Source organism: Corythoichthys intestinalis, chromosome 4, assembly GCF_030265065.1.
Source record: "Corythoichthys intestinalis isolate RoL2023-P3 chromosome 4, ASM3026506v1, whole genome shotgun sequence".
Lineage (NCBI taxonomy): Eukaryota > Metazoa > Chordata > Actinopteri > Syngnathiformes > Syngnathidae > Corythoichthys > Corythoichthys intestinalis.
Genome location: NC_080398.1, coordinates 1,366,588 through 1,383,619, shown reverse-complemented (window position 1 = coordinate 1,383,619; position 17,032 = coordinate 1,366,588). Strand labels below are relative to the sequence as shown.

Sequence of the window (17,032 nt, the reverse complement as noted above, 5' to 3'; positions counted from 1 at the left end):
ATGTTTCCTTTCGGGGAAAAAAAAGCACATTAAAATGCAAACGATTTCCATATTACAAAATTTTCATGCTAGCATGACACTATCGTACCATTAGCTTACCACGACAGCTAACGTAACATTCTCCTGCATGCGAAGTTCACTTCCGATTCTGCTGTGTTACGATGTTGCGTTGTACAAAACATTTTTTTTTTAATTTTACGTTTCTTTTATTGCTTTTAAACCTTAAGAATAAAAGATAAAAGTAATGAAATACATTGTATAATCCCAAACAACATTGCTTCAAACTAAATGGCGGACGTCCTGTATATCAATCTTCTCCAAGATACAAACGTTTGCACGCATCATGAGTGTTTACTTGTTCCGCCGCCACTAATGAACTTGTCAACATGAGCATTGTGAGCAGGAACGGGAACAAGGAATTGTTTTGCCTTGTTTCTTCCACTAGCTGCACACACCAAAAATTCCAAGAGACTGATGTCATTAGTGTTGTGTTTTCTTCTTTTTCTTCTTCACAGTTTTTTTGTGTTTATGCTTGTTGCACAAGGTTTCGCCATGAACCGCATCAAAGCAAGTGATGGCCTGAAAAATGAAAGCGCATTGATTTCTGTTCTTTTTTAATCAGTCAGCACTTTCATCCTAAATAAGAAGCATAAATCTAAGCGTTGCCCCTCCTAGGGTTGCATTTTGTCGATAGTATTTAACTGCAGGGTCAGGGTGTCAATCTCCCGTTTACCCGTATCGGTTAATGAGATGCAGCAGAATTGAATTATTACTATATACGTTTTTTTTTCTGTGGATATAAAAGCCAAAGAAATGAATTAAAAATGATATAATTAATGATATTTTATCATATTTAAGTAGGCTGAATAAATTATGAATTAAAATATATGGAAACATTAAATCATTATTAATTTGATAAAGGTAAATTGATTCGATTTTATCATAGGGAAAAAGAAAATTCTTCCAAATGTATTGTTAATTTTCAATTCAATTAAACGTGGGAAAAAATATTGTAATAAAGTAGATGAACAAAATTAAAACGTGAAAAAAAAATCAATCATAATTGACGATAAGTCAGATTTACAGTTTGCACAATAAATGCTACATGGAAATTAAGTATGTAAAACTATTTTTCATTTCTAGATTGTATTCTAGAAAAATATGTAATTGATATGATTTATAAAATAAAAATTAGATTTTTTTTTTTTTTTTTAAATTAGTGGAAAATACAGAAAATTACAGTATTTGTCTTTATGGTGAGCACCATAAACAATCTGGTAAACATTAGCATTATATAGCATTTAAGTGAGCGGACTTTTACTAGGCACGTTAGCTCATTGTTGTAAACATTAGCATTATATAGATTTTAAGATACCAGACTGTCGCTAAGCAAGTTAGCCAATACTTGTAAACATTAGCATTATATAGCATTTAAGCTAGCGAACTTTTGCTATGCAAGTTAGCTGATTGTTGTAAACATTAACATTATATAGTGTTTAAGCTACCAGTCTGTTGCTATTCAAGTTAGCCAAGTGTTGTAAACATTAACATTATATAGCATTTAAGCTACCAGACTGTTGCTATGCAAGTTAGGCAATTGTTGTAAACATTAGCATTATATAGTATTTATGGTACCAGACTGTTTATATGCAAGTTAGCCAGTTGTTGTAAACATTAGCATTATATAGCATTTAAGCTAGCGGACTTTTACTAGGCAAGTTAGCTGATTGTGGTAAACATTAGCATTATATAGATTTTAAGATACCAGACTGTCGCTAAGCAAGTTAGCCAATAGTTGTAAAAAATTGCATTATAGGCTATAGCATTTAAGCTAGCAAACTTTTGCTATGCAAGTTAGCTGATTGTTGTAAACATTAACATTATATAGTGTTTAAGCTACCCGACTGTTGCTATTCAAGTTAGCCAAGTGTTGTAAACATTAACATTATATAGCATTTAAGCTACCAGACTGTTGCTATGCAAGTTAGCCAGGCACTGTATCTTTTGGTATCAATATCCCATTAATGCCAGCAATATGAAGCAATTATCAGAGAATCCCAAAATTTGAAAAATAAGGTCCTAATGAAATGTTTTTTTAGGGCTGTCAAACGATTAAAAATTTTAATCGAGTTAATTACAGCTTAAAAATTAATTAATTGTAATTAATCGCAATTCAAACCATCTATAAAATATGCCATATTTTTCTGTAAATTATTGTTGGAATGGAAAGATAAGACACAAGATGGATATATACATTCAACATACGGTACATAAGGACTGTATTTGTTTATTATAACAATAAATCAACAAGATGGCATTAACATTATTAACATTCTGTTAAAGCGATCCATGGATAGAAAGACTTGTAGTTCTTAAAAGATAAATGTTAGTATAAGTTATAGAAATATTATATTAAAACCCCTCTTAATGTTTTCGTTTTAATAAAATTTGTAAACTTTTCAATAAAAAAATTAACTAGTAGCCCGTCATTGTTGATGTCAATAATTACTTACACAATGCTCATGGCTGCTGAAGCCTATAAAATCAGTTGCACCCAAGCGCCAGCAGAGGGCGGCAAAACTCCATAAAACACAATTAACAAGTGGGCATTGCACGATACTGTCATTTAAATCCGTGTGAGCGGGGCATGTACGCTAATTGCGTCAAATATTTTAACGTGATTAATTATAAAAATTAATTACCGCCCGTTAACGCGATAATTTTGGCAGCCCTAGTTTTTTTCAAATTTTTAAAAAGAAAAGTAAAAATGAATGTGTAATAAGCACTCAGATGTCTATAACCCTTGCTAAATTCTGTTTGTTTTTTTCATGGAACCTGCAGATGCATGTGATGACTTGCATCCATCATTTTTTTGTTTTTTTTTAATCAAAAAGAAATGTCAAAATTCTGAATTAGTCTCAAAATCATGAAATTTTAGGTGTATCAAATGTGATACATTTGGCAATTGAGGGTTAATACAGTGAGGATAGCTGCGGCTTATTGTGCAGTATGGCTTATCTATGAACAAATGCCGTTTTCATGTCAAATTTGGTGGGTGCCGGCTTATAGTCAGGTGCGCCTTATACTCCGAAAATTACGGTAGATGCTTGTTTTTAATTAGTAGCTTACAAAAATTTCAAGTCAAAAGTTTTTTTTTCAACTGAAACTTTTCAGTTCAGTTTCTTACTGTATGTGTCGAAATGTGACATTATTACATAATTTTTACCCATAAAAATCATCCTCTTGCCATGTTTTGACAGATTTTGCTCCTATTTTACTCACAACGCGTTGACTGATGTCAGCGCACGTATCAAACCAGCTGCCAGCATTACATTTTTGTCATTTCTCTGTCGACTTAATGACAATGCAAATCTAACATGATTGCTATCTAAATATAAACATTAGGACTCGAAAAAGCCTACAAGTTAGTTTGATTGATGACATTATTAATGATCATCTGCTTTCACGCTTGAATGTCACCTCCAAAGCTGACGAGGCTGACAAGTGACGTTTCTCCGCTCTCGTTCCGCAGAATGGCGAAGCGTCGCTCTTTGAGGTGAACATCCGTTACGTCGGCGGGCTGCTGTCGGCGTACTATCTGACGGGAGAGGAGGTAAGATGAATAGATGTCTCGTGGTGTTATCCCGCCGCACTCCCGCCCGCCGAGATCCGTTTCCTCCTCTTTTTTTCCGTGGTCTAAAGTTTGACGGATGAAAAGACTTCCCGGGAAGTGTGTGACAGTACAGTACGAGTGTGAGTGTGTGTGGTTGTTTCAAAAGATGGATTCAATGTTGACTAGTTTTTCACCTGCTTTACTTCGGGTGGATTGGATATTGTGGTATCTGTCTTGTGCTGTCACGTTTGAGCTAGCAATGAGGTTAGTGAGATTCCGTAGGCTGAGAAAGTTAGGTATACATTGTGTTGATAATAACAAAGGGCTAATCCATGTTATTTTACTTACAGTGGGGCAAATAAATATTTAGTCAACCACTAATTGTGCAAGATCTCCCACTTGAAAATATTAGAGAGGCCTGTAATTGTCAACATGGGTAAACCTCAACCATGAGAGACAGAATGTGGGGAAAAAAAACAGAAAATCACATTGTTTGATTTTTAAAGAATTTATTTGCAAATCATGGTGGAAAATAAGTATTTGGTCAAGACCAAAAGTTCATCTCAATACTTTGTTATGTAACCTTTGTTGGCAATAACGGAGGCCAAACGTTTTCTATAACTCTTCACAAGCTTTTCATACACTGTTGCTGGTATTTTGGCCCATTCCTCCATGCAGATCTCCTCTAGAGCAGTGATGTTTTGGGGCTGTCGTTGGGCAACAAGGGCTTTCAACTCCCTCCTCACCCTGTGGCGTCAAAATGATAACAAGAACAGTGAGAAAAAATCCCAGAACCACACGGGGGGACCTAGTGAATGACGTACAGAGAGCTGGGACCACAGTAACAAAGGGTACTATCAGTAACACAATGCACCGCCAGGGACTCAAATCCTGCACTGCCAGATGTGTCCCCCTGCGGAAGAAAGTACACGTCCAAGTCCGTCTGCGGTTCGCTAGAGAGCATTTGAATGATCCAGAAGAGGACTGGGAGAATGTGTTATGGTCAGATGAAACCAAAATAGAACTTTTGTTAGAAACACGGGTTCTCGTGTTTGGAGGAAAAAGAATACTGAATTACACCATACCCACTGTGACGCATGGGGGTGGAAACCTCATGCTTTGGGGCTGTTTTTCTGCAAAGGGACCAGGACGACTGGTCTGTGTAAAGGAAAGAATGAATCGGGCCACGTATCGAGAGATTTTGAGTAGAAATCTCCTTTCATCAGCAAGGGCATTGAAGATTAGACGTGGCTGGGTCTTTCAGCATGACAATGATCCCAAACACACAGCCAGGGCAACAAAGGAGTGGCTTCGTAAGAAGCATTTCAAGGTCCTGGAGTGGCCTAGCCAGTCTCCAGGTCTCAATCCCATAGAAAATCTGCGGAGGGAGTTAAAAGTCTGTGTTGCCCAACGACAGCCCCAAAACATCACTGCTCTAGAGGAGATCTGCGTGGAGGATGGACCAAAATACCAGAAACAGTGTGTGAAAAGCTTGTGAAGAGTTACAGAAAACGTTTGGCCTCCGTTCTGACCAACAAAGGGTACATAACAAAGTATTGACATGAACTTTTGGTATTGATCAAATTCTTATCTTCCACCATGATTTGCAAATAAATTCTTTGAAAATCAAATAATGTGATTTTCTGTTTTTTTTTCCCTCATTCTGTCTCTCATGGTTGAGGTTTACCCATGTTGACAATTACAGGCCTCTCTAATATTTTCAAGTGGGAGAATTTGCACAATTAGTGGTTGACTAAATACTAATTTGCCCCACTGTATGTTAATTTTAGAGAAAAGACAATGGAAAATGAATGGCATGAGGGTCCACAGCATGGAATGTTGATGTCGATCAATGTCTGTTCTATTGAAAAGCAAACATATCATCTTTTTGGGTTATTTTCTCAGATTTTTAGGGCCCGAGCAACAACTGATGCGAGAGCCCAATTGTAATGCAAAGGATTATTATAAATTTTCTTTCTTAGGGGCAAATGAAAACGGACAATTTGGAGGCCTTAACATGCTTGAAAACTCACCAAAATTTGTAGATACATGCAGTTTGGCGTCAACTTTGCGAAAAACCGAACAAAATTGCTCAACAGTGCCCCCTAGTATTTTTCAAAAAGGCCTCTCCTATTAGGTTTTTTTCAATGTAGAGCAATACCTTGTGCAAAATTGAACCAAAAAGTCTTAGACCAATATTCCAAACCCAACAGGAAAACGGGTATTTTGGATTGAATGTGAAAAAATAAGCAATTTTAGCCGATTTACAGGGTACACATTTGAGACATTGGCGCCGAGGGAGTTGGTTGGATACTCCTCAAAATTGGTGAGACTGTTCGTGAGACATTGGAGGTCTTAACATGCTTGAAAATTCACCTAAATTTGCAGATGCATGCGGCTTTGGGTACATTTCCATAATTTTGCGAACTTGCCAAAAACTGCGCCCCCTAGAATTTTTCAAAAAGGCCTCTACTATTAGGTTTTTTTCAATGTAGAGCAATACCTTGTGCAAAATTGCACCAAAATGTCTTAGACCCATATGCCAAACCCAACAGGAAAACGGGTATTTTGGATTGAATGTGAAAAAATAAGCAATTTCAGCCAATTTACACATTACACACATTTGAGACATTGGCGCCGAGGGAGTTGGTTGGATACTCCTCAAAATTGGTGAGACTGTTCATGAGACATTGGAGGCCTTAACACGCTTGAAAATTCAACAAAATTTGCAGATGCATGCGGCTTTGGGTACATTTCCATAATTTTGCGACTACGCCAAAAACTAACAAAATGGCTCAACAGCGCCCCCTAGTATTGTTCAAAAAGGCCTCTCCTATTAGGCCTCGTTAGACCTCGTTAGACGTCGTTAGAAGAAGTGTCTTTGACAGCCAGAAATCTTGCTTGTTTGGAGGTGACCAAAAACTCATTTTCCAATCTAATTTGGAAATAAATTATTTAAAAATCAAACAATGTGATTTTCTGTTTTTTTCTACATTCTGTCTCTCATGGTTGAGGTTTACCCATGTTGACAATTACAGGCCTCTCTAATCTTTTCAAGTAGGAGAACTTGCACAATTGGTGGTTGACTAAATACTTATTTGCCCCACTGTACATATATATATATATACAGTGGTACCTCTACATACGATCACTTCGACACACGATCTTTTCGACATCCGACGTAAAATTTGAGCCGCCATTTGTTTCTACATCCGACGAGTTGCTCGAAATACGACGACATGACAGCACTGCAAACGAACGCACGGTGGATTTTCTTGTGTGAGAAATCAACACAGTTTTCAAAAAAAGTTGATACAGTTGGAGAAACAAGGAAAAAAGTGATGCTTACCTTTGAAATGAAGATGCAAGTTATAGAAAAATATGAGCTTGGGGTGCGCGTCCCTGAACTGGCTCAACAATACAGCTCCATGGTCCTCTTCCGACCACCGTTCGCCACTATTTATAAGTTAAGGTGACAATTATTATTGTGGTAACATTGCCAAGGAAATCGCCAGCTTCGTCACGTTTTTATCATTTATTTAAGAACTTATCCAACACAAAACGCCCATTGTCTTAAGCAGTTGACCGCTCTCAAGAAAACGAAAGTATTATCTCTACCGCACCGACCTATCTCACTGAGACGTCACCTTCGCGGTGCGTTCAGGGACAGTAAAAAGTGTCCGCCATATTAGAATCCGATTCGTTACATTATTTACAGGAATAATTATTAATTATTATTATTATTATTATATTATTCTGAATTATTTATTTATAACATATTTGTTTTTCTATGTTTAATTGCCATTTGTAACAGTGCCAGCAGTATTTATTAAGAATTTAGTGTATGTTTTTAGGCTTTGGAACGAATTAATGGAATTATAATGTATTCCTATGGGAAAATCCTGCTCGACATACGACCATTTCGACTTACAAACAAGGTCCTGGAACGAATTAAATTCGTATGTAGAGGTACCACTGTATATATATATATATATATATATATATATTTTTTTTTTTTTTTTGCAACACTAACAAAAGGAACACTAAAAGCATGCGTTTCGGGGCCGGATGTATGGGGCGGCCGGGGGTGGGCACGGCCCACCCAGACGTGAGTCGTGCCCACCCAATAAAAATGTCGGGAATATCTATTGTAGCATCACACTGGATATAGAGAACGCACGGAGAGTTGGTCTCACCTACATTTTTATTGCACGATTAACGGTTACTGTTGGCCGCAACCACGCTGTTGTGAATTCCCTGCTGTGAGGGCTGGACAGAGAACTGCCTCGCTTTGGGACAACTGCGTTGTTGCACATGCGCAGAGTATTCTAAAAAGACCGCGGTTGAGGAAAAAAAGTTCGTCCTCGGCCGATAAGTAAGTTATAATGTTCTCCACGTATACTGCAATCATATATGTGATGCTTGTGCTTGTATCAGTACTCTTTATTATTGTTTGTAGTTCGTAGCACGTTAGCTCCGCTCGTAGCATCCCATCGCTAACGTAGCGCCTAGAGCGTCATAATATATGTACAAGTTGCACTGTATTGGATCGCTAAGGGTACATCCCGAAATTAATCCCATTCAATGTTCAGATTTGAGATCGCTGTCCACTGTGATGGTAGTTTTCTGATTCATTTAGCTACCGAGTGCTTAGCTTGCAGCTATAGACCCTACCCACGTGACGTCACAACTCCTTCCTCCTGACTGGTGCCGCCCATTTGTCCGTCAACACATCATGTTTCCCTGTTACGGCTACGTACATTCCTCCTATTTACGACGTGTTTTTCTGCTCGTTAACATTAATAATCAAAATGGTGAAGGCGTGTGTGGCGGTCGTTTGCAATAACAGAGAAGATAGACGGAGAAGACGGAGAGACTTGAAGTTCTACCGGATTCCGAGAGACCCGGAGAGAAGAGAGCGAGAATGGGCTGCTGCAATTCGACGAGAAAACTGGGCTCCAAACGATTACCACAGATTATGTAGTAGTCATTTTATATCTGGTAAGATGCATTTAATATATATTTAGAGGGTTTTGGGCTGACAACCACAATTAGGATCATTGCTAGGCTAATCGCCGACAACATACACGTATGTATGTAGTGAGAGTGCTATCGCTAAACCATATAAACATTAAAAGCCCTAACTCCATTGACAAACGACATGAAATACATTAGACTTGACAGTGGATGTTAGCAATAACAAAAGATTTTGAATTGAAAATTTCGTAACTCACCTTTCCAAGCACAAGATAGATTCCTGCCGAATTTTCGTGGACGAGGACCTGTTTCACCCAACCAGCAACGAAGTATTTATAAGCCTCCAAGCTCTTAAAGTTTTTCAAACTTTCGTGAGAATAGGCTGATTTTGTGTGGACAAGATAGTTGTACATATCAGGGTAGCTAGCAGATGTCAGGCAAATACGGCGGAGACAGCTGGTCGAAAAACATCGATTTAGGCATCAAATATGGATCTGGCGAATGGATAAACTGAAGCTTTTCCACATAACGCCTTTTATGCAATGCATCAAGTGAGTTTACGGCATCCGAAAGCACCGGGTCTTCCATGAAATGCATTATAAATTGCTCGATCAATTGAGACCATTGATAATACAGACACAAAATGACGGACAAGGGGGCGGAACCATACAGCGAGCACGTGATTTTGTGACGTCGGTGGGTAGGGTCTATAGCAGCCCTCTTGTTTGTGGGAATTGCCATTTATTATTGATGGTTCATTGCTTGTCCAATGTGGACATCTAGTGGTCATTTTTTTGGATAACGCCTAGTTCAGTTTAGGCTGGAAATCATTGAATTCATTTTATTGTGAATTGTACATGTTATTTCACTATAATACGTTTATTGATGTTTTTCTTTATTTCTTTTTGATACACAAACCACACACTTTCAAATTAATGTCCAAATGCATTCAAACGGCTCGAAGGAATGAAAAAACTGTAATTTAATTTCATTAAAACAACTGAAGTTGCTGCATCTTCTCTGACCGGAGGATTAGGTTAATTATATTCAGCCGGCAATATTGTCACCGACCCCCAAATCCTCACACACATCGAACAAGCAATCAGCAAAACAAGCTGTTTTTCCAACCTCGTTTGTTATCCGCACGCTTCCTCTCACTCCTCCAGACACATTCTTTCAGTCGGACATCTGGGCATTAATGACGTCACCAGCCACAACAAAGCGTCGCCATATTGATATGGGGGAAAAACCACGAGTCACAAGCAGTTGCTCTGTCGTGCATTGTAGTACAAATGCGTTGAACTTTTGTCTTATTTGCGGTCTTTTTTGTCCCGTCGGAATGACTAAAAGTTGCCGTGCTGCGGGTTGTAACACAAGGAAGAGTTTGGAGGCGCATATGAAGTTCTTCATTCTTCCTCGTGAGAAAAAAAGGACAAGCAAATGGCTGAAAGCAATCAATCGAGGAACAGTAAAAGAAGACTGTTCCGTGGACCATTCTCGCCAGTGGGAACCTAAATCCAGGCACAATTACATTTGCAGCCGACATTTTATTACTGGTGAGTAAACTTTAATCGATTTTTTTTTTGCCCCAGTTAGCTGCTAGGATTCAATAGACTAGGCAGTGGTTATTATTACCGTAACCGACGACTTGCAAACCGTTATTTTTTTTCTGCTGTGATCAGCTCTGATCGGTCAATCGGTATATTATTGGCCTTGTGGGAATTGGTTATTTTGCTGTGACGTGTTCACGGCTAAATACAGTAATGCTTGGAAGCGAATTACCGGTTACGGCAGAAATAATCACTCCGTATATATTACCAGTTTTCTTAGTTCCACACAGTACATATTCCACGTAATTGATGAAGGTCAACTTACTGGGTGACTTTATGAAGTAGTTGTAGATGTTTCCGAAATCCACTGCAGGCAATTCCTTTGGATTGTTTATCCAGCTATCAGCTGCAACTTTGTATGGGCAGATTTGCAGGCCAATACACGCTTATTTTAAGTTGTATTGCCTCCTCGCGTCTGTCGGCAGTGACTCGTGATAATAATAAGTCATGTTTAAGACGTTTTTATGAAAAAAAAGACGCAAAACACAGCTGAAATATATGAATTTCAGACGTTTGTCTACGGATGTTTACCTGTGCGTGCCCCCATCTCAAAATGGCGACACTTTGCTGTGTGAGATGAAGTCATCGTGACATTACGCCGACCGCGAGAATAAGTCCATAGATGAACGGAAAAAAGAAAACAAATAAACCCCCCAAAAATTAATGCAGCCTCAACGTGACACAAGCCAGTGTCCTACTTGTGCCAGTCCCAAGCCCGGAGAAATACAGAGGGTAAAAAAAAGCCTGCATTGGGGGTGTCCCCTCAAGATTTCTTAGTGCCCACTCTGGTGGGTAATCCTAGATCCGGGCCTGATGCGTTTCCTTGGTTGAGAAATAAAACAAAATTATGATTTAAAAAAAAATTACTACTAGGAAACCCTGCAATATCTTGTGAAGCTTTACAACGTAGATGAGTGGGAAAAGAATGAAGTCAGGTTACGCGGACAAAGCTTCATTATCCGTGAAGAGTGGCTTGAGGTCAGCAAAGCACCGTAATGAGCAAGTCCCTGCAGCAAAGGCCCCCGAGCCCTCCGCTCTCTCGGCTCCCACCCCCACACTGTAGGTGGACTATTTTTATCGGCAGCCACATGCAACGGCTGTGCACGAGCTAATGGAGAAAGCGCCCACGGAAGTCTCCGGCGGATTTAATGGAAATTGATTTGAAATGTGAACACATATGTCATACAGCAGAATACATTGGAGGGAGCCCATATGCTCTTCAAATGCATCCAGACGACTATAAATTTAATACTTTATTGCAGTAATGTTAAAGAAGGACCAACTTGTATTCATACCAGTAGCCAATACTTATATAACATAGTGTAAAGAATGGAGTGAGGTTTCTCAGGTCACCAAAGTTAGCAGAAATAATGTCACCTACGGTAAATATGGGACGAGATGAGCTCAGCGTGTTTTATTTTACAAAGCTTTACACAAAATATTCCCAAATAATATACAATAAAAATAAATGGAAATAGGTTATTAAATATATTTTGCTGCCACCCAAAAAACAACAACAACCAAAAAAACTCAATATCTAATTTTTACATGACACCCTAATGTAAAAACTAGGGTTGGGGATCTCTGGCATGAAGCCAATTCGATATGTATCTAGATACACAGGTTACGATTCGATTAAAAAAACGATACATTTTTAAGGCCGTACAGTATTTTAAACGTATAAAAAAGACCACATTTCTAATAGCAAAATTAAACATAAAAATTTCCTACAAATGTTATGTTTTATTTTTTTTATTTAAAAAAATAAATAAGGCTTACTATATGACCGTCATTTTGTTGGATGGGATTGATAATAATAAAAATAAAATAAAAAACTCCAGTGACAGACAACAATAAAGTGCAGTAATTTAATTACTGTATTTCCTGGTGTTTTGAACACAAGAGGTAAGTAATTTAAGTGCAAACTTTCAACGTAAACATCTTACAAACAAAAAATATTAATTATATGCAGCAGCTCTAGAAAAAAAGAAACCTGCAATGTTATCATAAATAAATATTAAATTATGCTTTACCACAGGTATAACTGGGGGAATAAAAACATGGCATTTTAGACAGACAGGTCAATAATCATTACTTTAACCTTATACACAGCAAAGTCATTCACTTATTATTATCACTTATTCCTCATCACTGTCTATATCTTTTTTTGAAGGGCAGATTTGTGTAATTATTGACATCAACAATGGCGAGCTAATAGTTTATTTTTTGATTGAAAATGTGACAAATTTTATTAAAACGAAAACATTAAGAGGGGTTTTAATATAAAATTTCTATAACTTGTACCAACATTTATCTTTTAAGAACTACTCTTTCTATCCATGGATCGCTTTAACAGAATGTTAATATTAATGCCAGCTTGTTGATTTATTGTTATAACAAACCAATACAGTACTTATGTACTGTATGTTGAATGTATATATCCGTCTTGTGTCTTATCTTTCCATTCCAACAATAATTTACAGAAAAATATGGCATATTTTATAGATGGTTTGAATTGCGATTAATCACGATTAATTATATTTTTAAGCTGTGCTTAACTCGATTAAAAATTTTAATCGTTTAACAGCCCTAATAAAACACTCACTTCCTTGTCGGTCCAGTGGTCGGACTTGTTTTGCCCGCTCTTCGCGGTGAACAGAATCCTTTTGAAACCCAAAAAGGCTCACACGCCTCATCCTGGTGCAGCAACAAAAGCCTGCAGCACATTGGCTTTATGCGAAAAATAAACAAATTCATCGGAAAAATCAACTGAATCTGCAGTCCTTCTGCTTAATATAGTTATGACTGTTTTGTGAAGATGATTAGTCCGCTGACATCACATTCGCCTTCTTCCTCAATCCATACTCTGGTCGGAAGTCACTCATTTTCATGGCGCGGGATTCAAAAAATTGAATAAATATATCGATCGCTTCCACACACATCCAAACAGATTCATAAAACCACGTGAAATATGAAATAAACATGCACTTTAAGGTCCTGCGAAAGTGTGTAGGGGCCAGCGAATGATTATCCACTAGGACCCCACCCGCCGGAGGATCACCTCGGGGAGCCCGTTTAAACACATAGCACCCGGACCCTGTTCATATTTGTTCTGCCACTGCTACCTACTCTCTCAAATCAAAATATAACCTTGGCCTTACGTAAAATGTTTTTGTCCTGAGTAACAAGTGCAAAACATGTCATTTTTATTTTGACAAATTTTCCAGGAGTTGTTGGGTTTCCCATTTATAGTCGCTTCCCTCCTGCATTTTCAAACAAGCCCATGTTTACAGAGACTTGCCTCATTGCTGTTGACGTGTGTCAGCTGTCAGTCATGCAGGCATGCTCACGAGCTTCATGTTTTATTTATACATTTCTGGAACACTGTCGGCTTCTTGTTTTTGCTGTTGATGTTGGTCTAAGCAGTGACGTCAATCCAATCTACAATAGTAGTAGCAGCAGCAAATGAGCATGTAACAAAGACTTAAGTGCGAATGAACCAAAGTGGTTGCAACGGCCTTGTCGCTACAGGGCTGCTGTCATTAAGAGCTCTTTAATAAGTCCCTGCTGTTGATTTGTTGCTGCCTTCCCTTGAAGGCATCACACCTTGCATCTATCTCGCTGCATGACTTCCATTGTGGCAGACTCATTTGGGCAGTGGCCAGAACGCACAAAAAGACCTGACTTTGAATGAAGTAGCGGACAAAAGGACACCAGAAAGTGCAATATTCGCTGCCAAACCCTCGCAGTTCACAAGTATTGGACATCTATCAATGTCAGCGGCAGCCAATGCTAACATGTTAGCATTCTATTTATCTCAAAACGCTTTGGCATGGACTTAAATCGAGAGAACCAAAAGTGGTATTTGCCATGTGGCTTTTTTTATGCCATGTGGCATTTTTTTTGCCATGTGGCAAAATGTATTTTGTCAAGTGGCATTTTTTTGCCATGTGCCAAAATGGATTTTGCCAAGTGGCATTTTATTGCCATGGGGCAAAATGGATTTTGCCATGTGGCATTTTTTTTTTTTTTTTTTTTTTGCCATGGGGTAAAATGGATTTAGCCATGTAGCATTTTTTTTGCCATGTGGCAAAATGTATTTTGTCAAGTGGCATTTTTTTGCCATGTGCAAAATGGATTTTGCCATGTGGCATTTTATTTGCCATGTGGCAAAATCTATTTTGCCAAGTGGCATTTTATTGCCATGGGGCAAAATGGATTTTGCCATGTGGCATTGTTTTTTTTTTTTTTTTTTGCCATGGGGTAAAATTGATTTTGCCATGTAGCATTTTTTCACCATGTGCCAAAATGGATTTTGCCATGTAGCATTTTTTTTGCCATGTGGCAAAATGTATTTTGCCATGTGGTATGTTTTTTTTGCCATGTGGCATTTTATTTGCCATGTGGCAAAATGTATATTGCCATGTGGCGCTTTTTTTGCCATGTGGCACAATGGATTTTGCCATGTAGCATTTTTTTTTTGCCATGTGGCAAAATGTATTTTGCCAAGTGGCATTGTTTTTTGCCACGTAGCAAAATGGATTTTGCCATGTGGTATTTTTTTTTTTTTTTTTTGCCATGTGGCATTTTATTGCCATGTGGCAAAATTGATTTTGCCATGTGTTTTTTGTTTTTTGCCTAGTGGCATTGTTTTTTGCCAAGTGGGATATTTTTGCCACGTGGCAAAATGGATTTTGCCATGTAGCATTTTTTTTCCATGTGGCAAAATATATTTTGCCAGGTGGCATTGTTTTTTGCCATGTGGCAAAATGGATTTTGCCATGTAGCATTTTTTTGCCATGTGGCAAAATATATTTTGCCAGGTGGCATTGTTTTTTGCCATATGGCAAAATGGGATTTTGCCGTGTGGCATTTTTTTGCCATGTGGCAAAATGGATTTTGACATGTGGTTTTATTTTTGCCATGTGGAAAAATTGATTTTGCTTGGTGGCAAAATAGAATTTGCCATGTGGCATTTTGTTTTTGCCATGTGGCATTTTATTTGCATGTATTTTGCCAAGTGGCATTGCTTTTTGCCAAGTGGCATTATTTTGCCATGTGGCAAAATGGATATTGCCATATGGCATTTTTTCTGCCATGTAGCAAAATGGATTTTGCCATGTAGCATTTTTTTGCCATGTGGAAAAATTGAGTTTACATTGTGGCAAAATAGATTTTGCCATGTGGCATTTTGTTTTTGCCATGTGGCATTTTTTGCCACATGGCCCCAAAAAAAAAATGCCACATGGCAAAATCCATTTTGTCACATGGCAAAAATAATGGCACATGGCAAAATCAGTTTTACCAAATGGCAAATACCACTTTTCATTTTCGGCCCTGCTGCTTAAATCTGCAAATCTGCTGTGTCGTCTCTGAGATAATTGCAAAAGTGTTCCGAAGGAGGCGCATTCAGAAAAACAGATGCGCCTGCACCTGCACATCATTTCCATAATGTTCCCGCATATCTGATGGAGTCGAAGCGAGCGGTCCACATTAGCCACGTAATGAATATCAATTTGTCGTGCGCGGCTAGCTGAGGTCAAGGCGCTATAAACACAAACAATGTGATTACACGGGCGGCGAACAAATATGTCATCACAAACTTTCTTAAACAGTTTGATAAAAACTCAAGGAAGTGGATTGGGATTGATTTCTGACTGTCACCTAGTGGTGTTTCATTGGTATTGCTAGGATTAATTAGAAAATACTGTACGTACAGTTTAAAATCAAAATATTATTTCATCATTTGTCTTAGTGATCTCTCTGTGATATGGAAACAATCTTCTATCACGATAGGGATGGATTTCAACCACATTTCAACCTGTTTTGGTAGTTCTGGGACCTCTAGATGCAGCTGGGTAGTGTTGCAGAGCTTTTCGTTGTAGCATGTAGTTAGATTGGTCTACTTAGCATATGACAACTAGGAGTGTGATCATATATCGAAATGGTGATATAAAACCCCAATTTTTTTTGGGGGGGGGGCGGGTTTTTTTTGTATGTGTGTTCAATATATTTATTCAGATTTGCATTGGAAAGAGATACATATAAGACATGCTTTTTCCACTTTTTCCCCAAAGTGTAATAAAAAAACTTTTATCGCTATACATTTATTAATATATGGTTTTTAAACACTCTAAATGTAATAATTGTGATATTATTTTAGTTTTAAACATGTTACTGTCCCACCGAATTATTTTTAAACAAGAATAAAGTAGTAGTAGAAAAATGCTTGGCTTTTTTAAATGCTTCACTGAGTAAGTCTACTCAAATCCGCTTGGAGCTGCTCACTTGCACACAATGAGTTGCCACAGCAACTGTTTAAGAAGTTAACTATGGTTGACGCATGCGGCGCTTTGAAGCTTTGGCTTCCAAACATCTGTGGCAAGCTCAAACAATAAACGACTGTCAGTCATCGTTAACTTTAATAAGCAACTCCAGTGCACTGTCTGGCCAACAAAGACCAGCGGGAGGGAGAGTGATCGGCTCGGGACGGCTCATCTGTATTTATTTATTTTTCAAATGAAAAAAAATCCACGATGGACTGAGGGCGCGAAGTTTTAAGTGCGAAATAGCAAGGGATCACTTTAGACGTCTAGTGCCAGCAATGGCACTGAAACCAGAGCTTATACAACCAGTCTTCATAGTTTTCAGGACATTTATAGGTTCACTTCCTGTTGATTTGGGAATATTCCGAGCCGATTTCCTAAGTTGCTATCAAAATCTTCCACTTGAATATTGTCTCTGTTAACAGATGTGAAAAAATTAGGGCTGTCAAACGATTAAATTTTTTAATCGAGTTCATCACAGATTAAAAATGAATTAATCGTTAACT

General features: G+C 38.1%; 1 protein-coding gene across 2 annotated transcripts in view; it reads left to right on the top strand.

The window, feature by feature from the left end:
• The window catches only part of LOC130914353 (mannosyl-oligosaccharide 1,2-alpha-mannosidase IA-like), a 390,270-nt gene that overhangs the window by 289,795 nt on the left and 83,443 nt on the right, over window positions 1-17,032 (top strand). For both annotated transcript variants that reach the window (XM_057833457.1, XM_057833456.1), the window contains one exon: window positions 3,533-3,613. In XM_057833457.1, the coding sequence (XP_057689440.1) occupies window positions 3,533-3,613 (81 nt within the window). The remainder of the gene's footprint in view (window positions 1-3,532; window positions 3,614-17,032) is intronic.